This window comes from Athene cunicularia (assembly GCF_003259725.1).
Source record: "Athene cunicularia isolate RWA chromosome 5 unlocalized genomic scaffold, athCun1 chr5_part2, whole genome shotgun sequence".
NCBI lineage: Eukaryota > Metazoa > Chordata > Aves > Strigiformes > Strigidae > Athene > Athene cunicularia.
In genome coordinates, this window is record NW_020799102.1 from 113,005 (window position 1) to 123,216 (window position 10,212).

Below are 10,212 nucleotides of genomic sequence, written 5' to 3' on the forward strand. Positions count from 1 at the left end.
CCCCCCCCCCTCCCCGAGATGTTTCCCTGCCTGGCTCTGGGTGACAGGTGGGCTCCCCTCTGCCCGCAGGGTCCCTCTGTGGAGGGGGAAGTCCCTGCGGCAGTCGCTGCAGGAGCACGGCTTGCTGCAGAACTACCTGAAGCAGCACCCCTACAACCCGGCCACCAAGTACTTCGCCACCAGCGCCTCCGCCGAGCCCCTGCAGAACTACATGGACGTGAGCATGGCGGGGCAGAGGGGGGATCCGCAGGGCCCCTGGCCCCTTAACCATCCTCCTAGCCTCTTACCTGACCCGCTAGCCCCTTATCCATTTCCCTAATCCATTGCCCATCCCACTACTCCCTTACCTGACCCACTAGCCCCTTACCCATTGCTCTAACCCTTTAACTCTTCCCACTAGCCCCTCACCCAGTCCCCTAATCTGTTACCTATCCCACTAGCCTTTTACCCATCCCTCTAAACCCCTCACCCATCCCAATAGCCCCTTACCCATTCCCTTAACCTGTTACCTATCCCACTAGCCCCTTCCCCATCCTGCTCGCCTTTCATCCATCCTGCTAGCCCCTTATCCACCCCGCTAATCCCTTACCCATCACTCTTTGGCAGAATGAGTACTTTGGCACCATCTCCATCGGTTCCCCAGCCCAGGAGTTCACTGTTATCTTTGACACCGGCTCCTCCAACCTGTGGGTGCCCTCCGTGTACTGCTCCAGCCCAGCCTGCAGTGAGTATCCAGTGGCCCTGTGGCCACTGGGCAAGGGGTGAAGGCAGGGGAAGCCCTGGGTTTGGCTAGGGAGGGGCTGGGAGCCAAGGGACATTGGGTGATGGGGGAAGCACTGGAGGAGCTTCCTCGGTCCCTGGGGGCAGGATGAACCATGAATCTCTCCCTCCCATCCCTGCAGCGAACCACAACCGCTTCAACCCAGCCGACTCCTCCACCTTCATCGGCACCAACGATACCGTTGAAATTGCCTATGGCACTGGCAGCATGACTGGCATCTTGGGCTACGACACCGTCACCGTAAGGCACCAGCCACCCCCAACCCACCAGAGTGGGGACACTAGGACACTGCCTGCCTAAACCAAACCCTTCTCCCTCTCCCTGACCAGGTTGCAGATATCGAAGTTCTCAACCAGATTTTCGGGCTGGCTGAGACCGAGCCTGGCGATTTCTTCTACTACATGCCCTTTGATGGCATCCTGGGGCTGGCTTTCCCGAGCATCGCCTCCTCTGGAGCCACCCCTGTCTTTGACAACATGATGAAGGAAGGCCTTGTTGCCCAGGATCTCTTCTCCGTCTACCTGAGCAGGTAAGCCCCAGCTGGAGCTGCCCAGCCCTTGATGAGGATTTTCTCCCGTTTCCCACCCACCGGGGCTTGCTCTGGCACTGTTCCCCAGCAGCACAACTTCCCGTGACTCCCGGGGAGGGGGCTCACCAGCGCCAGCAGTGGCACAAGTACAGGAGGATGGTGGCAAAGCCCCCCTTGGCGGTGGCACTGCCAGGGGCGTGGTGGCAGCCTGGGACCCCCACTTGACAGCTCCCCCCTTGCAGGAATGGGCAGAGCGGCAGCTTTGTCCTCTTTGGTGCCATCGATTTCTCCTACACCACCAACGGCATCTCCTGGATCCCCCTCTCTGCTGAAACTTACTGGCAGATCACCATGGACAGGTAATCCCAGCGCAGCCCATGGGCTTGGTGACACCCCTTGCCCTCCAGCTGCTCTTTTTGGGGGTGCAGCCCCTCGTCCCGTGCCCGGGAGCCTCACCCTGTGCCCCTCTCCCCAGCGTCTCCATTGGCGGGCAGATTGTCGCTTGCTCTGCTGGCTGCCAGGCCATCGTGGACACAGGCACCTCGCTGCTGGCTGTGCCCAACTCAGCCCTTAACAACCTCCTGAGTGCCCTCGGTGCCAGCTCCAACGGCCAGGTGAGCACGCAGGACTTACCTGTCCCTCTTTCCCCTCACTCCAAAAAGGCCATTGAATGACTCGAGTGTGTCCAGAGAAGGGCAACGGAGCTGGTGCAGGGTCTGGAGCACAGGTCTGCTGGGGAGCGGCTGAGGGAACTGGGGGGTTTAGTCTGGAGAAGAGGAGGCTGAGGGGAGACCTCATGGCCCCCTACAGCTCCCTGACAGGAGGGTGCAGAGAGGGGGGATGGGTCTCTTGAACCAAGGAACAAGCGCCAGGACAAGAGGGAATGGCCTCAAGCTGCCCAGGGCAGGGTCAGGCTGGCTCTGAGGAAGGATTTATTTGCAGAAGGGGCTGTTGGGTGTTGGAATGGGCTGCCCAGGGCAGGGGGGGAGTCCCCATCCCTGGAGGGGTTGAAGAGTCGGGTTGACCCAGCGCTGAGGGATCTGGTGGAGTTGGGAACGGTCAGAGTGAGGGTCATGGTTGGACTGGAGGAGCTTCAAGGGCTTTTCCAACCCAGATGATTCCAGGATTCTGTGACTTGGGGGACTTTTGGGGCTCTGCTGGGTGCCCAGCTGGACCCCGTGGCTGCTCCACAATCCCCACTACTCCCCAGAGTACGTGATCCCTCCTGAGGCATCCACTGACCCCGCCTTGTCCCCATTTCCCCCCCAGATCAACTGTGACGCTGTCAGCAGTCTGCCTGATGTTGTCTTCTACCTCAACGGCCAAGGCTTCCCTGTGCCACCCAGTGCCTACGTGATACAGGTGAGCATCCCGCTGAGGAGGAGGGGACTGAGGGGTCTCAGGGTGGGGGGCTCCAGCAGCTGATACCCACCATCCACTGTGTCCTTTGCTGCAGAGCGATGGGTACTGCATCCTCGCCTTCCAAGGCATGAACATTCCCACTGAGTCGGGCGAGCTCTGGATCCTGGGGGATGTCTTCATCCGCGAGTACTACGTCATCTTCAACAGGGCCAACAACATGGTGGGGCTGTCCCCACTGCCCTGAGCTGCGCCTTAGGGCTGGGACCAGGGCCAGGTAGCCCACCCCTCCGCCCTGGTGGCCCCAGCTTGGTGATTGGCATGCCTGACCCTTGCCCAATGCTCCCGTCCCCTCTTGCCAGCACCACCAAGCACAATAAAGCTGTAGACAAGCTCCCTTGTGTCACATCTCTCTGGGAAGGGCTGGCTCGGTCACCCCAGTGCTGCCAACACAGCCCTGGGTGCGGACCCCGGTTATGCTCTGCAAACCCCCCAACTGCAGCCCCAAAGAGCCCCAGGCTGCCCGGGCCACCAACCACAGCCCAGGGCTACTGCTCTCTGGCCATGCTGGGAGGTGGCTGTGGCTACTGGTGGGCAGGTGGGCCCGAGAAGCACCACAAAGTTGGGATCATGGCTATGGCTCTGTGGCTCTGCCAGCATCCCATACCCACTTTTTTTGAGGGGGACGGTGCCTGCCACAGCACTGGGTCCTAAATTGGTGCTGGGGGGGCAGAATTTATGCTGCTAAGCACCATCTTTCTGTGCTGGATAAACCCCCATGGCACTGCCAGGAGCCACAGCCCTGGTTTGTCACCGTCTCCCGGGGTAGAGCAGCCTCAACACCTTGCAAACATTTCTCAGGACCTGGCGCTTTGCTCAGGTTAAACCCCTGGAAAGTCTCAACTGGGAGTAGCCAAATTCTGGCACCAGCCCCCACCCCCCTCCCCCTCTTCAAATCTCTCTCCCCCCAGCTCAGCTCCACTCGGCCATGAAATCCCCAACCAGGCTCCTGCCATGGGGGCAGGACATATCTCTCCTGTCCCCAAATCCCGCTCAGGGAGGGCTGAACACCTCCAGCACTGCCCACACCATCCGGGGGCGGGCATACACCCCAAAGCCAACCCCCGCCCCCAGCAAGGAGAAGCCCCAGAGCTGGGCATGTGCAAGCAGGAGGAAGGGAACTGGGTATAAATACCAGGGTGACTTTATTAGGGGGAAAGGGGAGCGGGGGACACAGCTCACCCTCTCCTCACGCCAGGGGCGGTTCCCAGCCCAGGGGTGCGTGCTGCAAGTGGGGGCTGGCTCAGAGCACCCCAGTCTGGCCAGGAGCATCTCCCATCCCCCCATTCTGCACCCAGAGAGCCAGGGAGGTGCGAGGAGGGAGAGGGGAGGGGGGCTGGTCCCGCCCCTGGTCCTGCCATCGGCCCCCTGGGGCAGATGGGGTCCGTGTCCATGCACCGGTGGAAGTGGGGATGGTGTCACCCACCCTGTCCTGCTTGGCACCCCCTCCCCAGCCACCCACCACCCCGGGGGGGGCCTGGTGGGCCAGGCCTGCTGGTCCTGTAGATCCCCTCATCCTCCTCTTCTTCATCCTCCTCCTCACACCGTGACAGGCATACATGGCACCTGGGCCCTAGGGAACCGTGTGCCGGGGGCTCTCCCCGCTGGCCGGTGGCATGACAGAGGGATCCACATCTCCGGGGGGTCCCTGAGCCTTGGGGCTCGAGCTGGGGGTGCCTGTGGGGGCTGCGGCCTCCGAGGGTGTGTCGGGGGGCAGTGTGGCTGTCAGTTGGTGCCCAGGAGGGCTCAGCGTGGTTGAAGGGGGCTCCTCAGCCCCTGTTCTCCCCGGAGAGGGGCTGAGGGGGGGTGTGTTGGGGAACAGGAGCTGGGCCAGGCGGTGGCGGGGAGTCCAGGTCAATGGTGGGGGGCTGAGGGTGCTGGTAGGGGGGTCCTCATGAGATGGGGACAAGGACAAGTCACCACTCTGTAGCAGGAGCCGGACATCTGTGGCTAATGGAGAGATGCTTTCGGTTAGCACCCACCTCTCCCCTGGGACCCCCACCCCACCCCACCCTGCGTCCAGAGAAGGGCAACGGAGCTGGTGCAGGGTCTGGAGCACAGGTCTGCTGGGGAGCAGCTGGGGGAACTGGGGGGGTTTAGTCTGGAGAAGAGGAGGCTGAGGGGAGACCTCATGGCCCTCTACAGCTCCCTGAAAGGAGGGAGTTCCAGCCCTGATGATTCTGTGATTCTGGGGGCACCCAACGGCCCCAGCTGCATCCCACAGGGCAGGGAGGCCCAAGCCAAACTTTATCCCAGCGTCTGGGCATCCCTGTTACCTTGGCAGGGCGGGCAGCAGGCAGCGGGCAGCATGGCGAGCTCTGCGCAGGAGCGGGGACACAGCCTCTTCTCGCAGCTCACCTCACCGAGCTGGCAGCGAGGGGCAAAAATGGGGGTGAGCCACCCCCCGCCATCCCCTCTGCCACTGACACGGGCACCCCACAGGCACCCCACTCACCTGGCAGGTACAGCGGGTGCAGGGCTGTCCCTCGGGGGTGAAGGTCTGGCCGTTCACCACCTTCCTCCCCTGGTAGTTGCAGTCTGCAGGGAGTGAGGCAGCGATCAGTGGGTGGTGGTGGTGATGAGGGGTCACAAGGTGGGGGGACAGGACCCCCTGGTCCCCTCCCACCCCCTTTCCCAGCTCCTACCGTTACAGACAGGGCAGCACTCGCCCTCGGGGTGGAAGGGGTAGGTGCAGAAGATGGCACAGTCCACGGGTGAGCAGGCCACCGAGCCCAGCTGCGAGAGACGGGAGAGATGCACGAGGGCCAGGCATTAGCACCCGCTGGGGTGGGCTGGGGTAAAGGGGGCAGCCCCGAGACACCCGGGAGCTTTTTCCTGCAATGGAGGAAAAAACTGGGGCTCAGCCCACGGGGCAGGAGCCAAAAAAACCATCTCACAATCCCCGGCGCAGCCCTCACCAGGCAGATGCAGCTGAGACAGGGGTCCAGGACAGAGGGGAAGGTCTCGTTGTTGTAGAAAATTCTTCCCATGTAGGTGCAGCCTGCAGGGAGCAGAGGGGCACTTGTGGTCCCCAGGTGGTTTGGCGACCCTTGGGAGACCTCACTGCTTGAGACCAGGCTTGGTGGCTCTGGCTCTGCCAAGGACCGCAGGCAGGGGATGTAGAAGGAGGGTGCAGAGGGGAATGCAGAGGGGGGCACAGAGGGCCCAGCACCCCTCTGAAAAACACCCACCACCCCCATCACCTGCCGAGCAGTCGGGACAGCACTGCCCGGGGATGTGGATGGGGTAGGGACATGTCTCCACGCAGTCTGTCCTCTTGCAGCTCACCGAACCGTCTGCCTGCAGGGGAGAAGCACTTGACAGAGATCTTGGGCTGCCCAAAACCGCGGGGTTTAAAGGCCACGAAGCCGAGGAGCTGCCGGGTACCACGGCCATGAGCAGCCCGGCAGCCCGAGGGAAGGAGCGGGGCCAGGAGCCATGCACCAGGGCAGAGGCAGGTAGGAGGAGTGAAGCAGAGCAGGTTCTCATTCACCTGGCAGATGCATAACTCACAGGGATCGCCCGGAGACCAGATCTGTCCGATGGGAAACTCCACCCCGTTATCGTCCACAAAGCAACCTGGGAGTGGGGGGGACAGGACACGGGGGGACACAGACACCCCCAGCCTGTCACCCTCCTGCTGTACTGCTGCACTCGTGTGTGGTTGCCACCCTGTGCCCGCTGCCCACCTCCAAACCCCGTGGCTGTGCAGCCCCCCCAAGGCCCTGTTGTAGCCTGTGAACCCCCACATCCAGCTCCCCCACTTTCCCCTGCTCTCCCTGTCCCCAGGTGTCCCCTAAATTCCATCCTCCTTGTGCCCAGCTGTCCCCCACATCCCACCCTCCCTGTGCTCAGGTATTTCCAACCTCTCCCCTCTCCCCGTACCCCAGTGTCCCCCACATCTCGCCCTGTCCATCCCCAGATGTCCCCCACAGCCTGTCCTCCCTGTCCCCCAGCTGTCCCCCCATCCCACCCTGCCTGTCCCCCCAGTACACCCCAGCATGGTCTCACCAGCAGGGGGGGCCGGGGGGTCCCGGCAGGTGAAGCAGCACTGCCCGGGGTTGAGGTGCCGCTGGTGCTGCGGGCAGTCCAGCATAGGGCACGGGGTGAAGGAACACTCCACCTCACCCCCCTGGGGACATGGGGACACGTCACCCATGGGGACACGTCACCCGCTGGCCCCTGCAGCCAGACACAGCCCCGTACCCCCTCATCTTACCTCAGCCCCAAGCAAAGGCAGGATTCTCCCCTGCCATCCCCATCAGGATGGTGCCTGGAGCATCCTTGGGGATCCCCAACCCTGGGGACCCCACTGGCCCCCCAGGACCTACCCGGCAGATGCAGGTGGTACAGTCGTCCCCATCCAGGCTGAACTGGGTGCCATGTGCGTAAGTGTGGCCCCGAAAACTGCACTTTGCTGGGGAGGAGTGAGGCAGCAGGGTTGGGGAGTGAAGCATGGTTCCTGCTGACCCCCCCACCCCAAAACCCCATTGCCAAGGGAGGGGGGGGCAGCCCAGAGGACCCACCTGGCTGGCAGGAGCAGCAGTCAGCTGGCGAGGCGCCGGGGCAAGAGCCCGGGGGGCACTCGGGGGTGATGCAGGAGACATTCCCAGCCTACGGAGGAGGGTCTGTGGCTGTAACGGGGCAGCCGAGGGGCGACACACCCCTTCCCCGATACCAGGGCATTATCCTGCCCCAGCACATCCCGCCTCATTGCCTCGAAGATAAATCCCAGGGATGTTCTTTTATGGGGGGGATGCTCCCAACCCGGGACGGCACGGGCTCACCAGGCAGACGCAGACGGTGCAGTTCCCATCAGATGGGGAAAAGACATCGCCCTCAGCCCGAGTCACCCCATCATGCAGGCAGCCTGCAAGTCAGAAGGGTTAAGGGGGGGCTGCCCCAGGGTGTTGGGGTTGTTGTGGGGAGTCTGGGGTTTACCTGTGCAACTGGGGCAGCAGCTCCCAGCTGGGGCAGGCAGTGGGTGGGAGCAGGACACAGGGCAGCTGACGGCCTCGCAGAGCACTCGCCCCCCCTGCAAGGGCACACACTGGCTCAGCCCAATGTCAGGCTGGTGTGGCAGGGAGAGGCGGGGGTAAGAAGGAGTGCTTACTTGGCAGGTGCAGCTCTGGCACCCCAACTCCGTCCAGCGAGCTCCGGGCTCCCGGGGAGCCCCCTGGTACCAACAGCGAGGGGCTGAGGGAGTGGAGGTACCAGGGGCTCCCACAGCATGTGGGGATGGTTCAGTGGTTGGGGTGGGAGAGGAGGAAGGGAGTTGGGTCCCGGGAGCTGCAGCAGGGAGGTGAGGTGAGGGGGAGCCCCTGGGGCCAAGGAGGGATCCCCCAGAGCCAGGAGGGAGAAGAACAAGGGTGGGCGGATGCTGCAGGGACTGGAGGATGGGTGATGGGGCCAGGATGGATTTGGGGTAGCCTAGGAAGGAAGGAACAGACAGCCCTTAGGGCAGGCAGGGAGCTGGAAGCATCCCACTCCACTCCCCTCTCTGGGCCTGGAGAAGGAGCCAGGTACCTTCGCAGGAGACCCTGTCGCCGCTGAGCCGGTAGCCGGGGCGGCAGGAGCAGAGGTAGCTGCCCGGCGTGTTGTGGCAGGAGTGTTGGCAAGCTCGGCGCTCTCCCGGCCGCCGGCATTCATTGACATCTGAGGGACACGGGGGCTCATTAGTACCTTGGGCAGGACGTGCTGCACCCCAGGAAATAGCTCAAGGGGGACCCCAGCGCACCGAGTTGTCCCCTCCAGCGTGGCCCACACAAGGATGGGGACAAGGCAGTGGCAGCAGGGCGATGGGCTCAATAGCCACCTCTGTCCCCTGGATTTCACAATGTGGGAAGGGATGAGGGGGCTGTCATGCAGTGCTCACCCACGCAGGAGTGCCGGTTGCCGTGGAGGTGGTAGCCGGGCCGGCAGGAGCAGCGGTAGCTGCCGATGCTGTTCTTGCAGCGGTGCTGGCACGGCGTGGCCAGGCACTCGTCTGTATCTGGTGGGGGCAAGAGGCTGAGGGTCAGGAGTCCTGGGTGGCCCCTGCTTGCCGCCCTGCTTGCCCCCACGCACCCTGGCAGCTGTGGCGGTCGGCGGACAGCTGCATGCCGGGGCCACACTCGCAGACAAAGCCGCCCTCGGTGTTGACGCAGAGACCTTCGCAGGCAGCACTCAGGCACTCGTCGATGTCTGGGGGGATGAGTGGGGAGAGCTGGAGATGGGGGGCCATCGCCACCTCTGGGATCCCCACACACACATTGGGACCTCCCCATCACAACTCACCAGTGCAGCGGACGCCGTTGTCCGTCTCCACCATGGAGAAGCCGAGGGGGCAGACGCGGGCCACCTCCTGGCACCCGCCGTGGTTACAGGAGAGGTCGCAGCCGTACTCCCCGCACGTCCCCGGCGGCTCTGAAACACGGACAGAGGGTCCGCAGGGCACCAACACCACCCCAGCACCCACCCAACCTCCCCGGACCCCACCCCGGGGACCGCACCCTGCCCCAGGAGCACCCCTACCCTTGCCAGGGACGGGGACCGCGCCAGGGGGTGCAGCAAGGAGCAACGTGCCCTGCTAGGAAAGGCCGGGGGTCCTGACTTTCGGCATGGCCAGGAGCAGGTGGGTACCTGGGCAGGTGATGCCCTGCTCTCCATCCGGGCATGAGCAGAGGTTGGGGGCGATGCACAAGCCACTGCCGCAGCCAAAGGAGCAAAGTGCTGCAGGGAGGGGGGAGACAGGCAGCAGTCAGGGGGGCAGGGACCCCCTCCCACCATGCATCCCCTCCCCGAGCCCGTTACTCACGCAGGGTGCACTGCCCGCTGCCCGGAGACAGCATCCACCCGGGGCAACATCCGCTGCCGAAGCCCGAGAAGCAGACGTGGGGCCCCACGCGGCGCCTGCGCCGGGGAGGAGAGGCTGAGGCCACCCTGCCCCGAGCCCCCAGGGCAGAGCGAAGGGCCTGGGGGAGCTCCTCACCCCCCCGCACCCCCCAGAACACAAGGAGGGGGGACACACACGGGAGCGGTCATGCTGTGCCCGTGGTGACCCCATCCCAGCAGAGCACAGCGTGGATCCAGGGAGAGGCAGACACAGGGCGAACTGGGGTGCAGCGTGACCCCAAAATAAGGTGGGACAGAGTGAGGGGATCACGCCCAGCTCACTGCGTGGTGACAGGGGAAGAATGTCCCCCAGCAGGACAACGGGGAGGAGGATATGGATGCTGAGGAGCAGGACCCCTTCGAGGGTCAGGCTCCCGTGATCCCAGTCAACCCCCCCGGGGGCAGAGGGAGGAACGCGGGGGGGTGCCAGCCCCTCCAGCTGGGATGGACACACGGCAGGAGCCCCAGGGGGGCAGCTGAGGGGGTGGATGGCCGGACCTCAGCAGGACACGGGGCAGATGGCCGGAGCTCAGCGTGGCACAGCACAACACGCTGCCATCCCCAGGTGTAGATGGGAGAAGGAGAAGGACAAAATAATAAAAAAAAAAAA

General features: G+C 63.9%; 2 protein-coding genes across 3 annotated transcripts in view; one reads left to right on the forward strand and one right to left on the reverse strand.

Moving 5' to 3' along the window:
- The window catches only part of LOC113481022 (pepsin A-like), a 3,236-nt gene extending 320 nt beyond the window's left edge, over nucleotides 1-2,916 (forward strand). Inside the window, 8 exon segments of the mRNA XM_026850272.1 lie at nucleotides 70-217; nucleotides 607-724; nucleotides 903-1,046; nucleotides 1,049-1,310; nucleotides 1,553-1,669; nucleotides 1,786-1,924; nucleotides 2,580-2,672; nucleotides 2,767-2,916. Coding sequence (XP_026706073.1) covers nucleotides 70-217; nucleotides 607-724; nucleotides 903-1,046; nucleotides 1,049-1,310; nucleotides 1,553-1,669; nucleotides 1,786-1,924; nucleotides 2,580-2,672; nucleotides 2,767-2,916 — 1,171 coding nt within the window.
- Nucleotides 2,917-3,888: 972 nt separating this feature from the next.
- The window catches only part of VWCE (von Willebrand factor C and EGF domains), a 7,074-nt gene continuing 750 nt past the window's right edge, over nucleotides 3,889-10,212 (reverse strand). Inside the window, exons 2-20 of one of the 2 annotated variants that reach the window (XM_026850249.1) lie at nucleotides 9,526-9,620; nucleotides 9,351-9,440; nucleotides 9,006-9,134; nucleotides 8,796-8,912; nucleotides 8,605-8,721; nucleotides 8,256-8,384; nucleotides 7,843-8,159; nucleotides 7,671-7,764; nucleotides 7,517-7,599; nucleotides 7,256-7,343; nucleotides 7,061-7,146; nucleotides 6,741-6,861; nucleotides 6,223-6,308; nucleotides 5,933-6,029; nucleotides 5,648-5,730; nucleotides 5,375-5,465; nucleotides 5,185-5,267; nucleotides 5,006-5,096; nucleotides 3,889-4,679 (exon numbers count right to left, since the gene is read on the reverse strand). In XM_026850249.1, coding sequence (XP_026706050.1) covers nucleotides 4,303-4,679; nucleotides 5,006-5,096; nucleotides 5,185-5,267; nucleotides 5,375-5,465; nucleotides 5,648-5,730; nucleotides 5,933-6,029; nucleotides 6,223-6,308; nucleotides 6,741-6,861; nucleotides 7,061-7,146; nucleotides 7,256-7,343; nucleotides 7,517-7,599; nucleotides 7,671-7,764; nucleotides 7,843-8,159; nucleotides 8,256-8,384; nucleotides 8,605-8,721; nucleotides 8,796-8,912; nucleotides 9,006-9,134; nucleotides 9,351-9,440; nucleotides 9,526-9,559 — 2,313 coding nt within the window. In that variant the 5' untranslated portion in view covers nucleotides 9,560-9,620 and the 3' untranslated portion in view covers nucleotides 3,889-4,302. The remainder of the gene's footprint in view (nucleotides 4,680-5,005; nucleotides 5,097-5,184; nucleotides 5,268-5,374; nucleotides 5,466-5,647; nucleotides 5,731-5,932; nucleotides 6,030-6,222; nucleotides 6,309-6,740; nucleotides 6,862-7,060; nucleotides 7,147-7,255; nucleotides 7,344-7,516; nucleotides 7,600-7,670; nucleotides 7,765-7,842; nucleotides 8,160-8,255; nucleotides 8,385-8,604; nucleotides 8,722-8,795; nucleotides 8,913-9,005; nucleotides 9,135-9,350; nucleotides 9,441-9,525; nucleotides 9,621-10,212) is intronic. The other variant, XM_026850250.1, reaches the window with a different exon arrangement.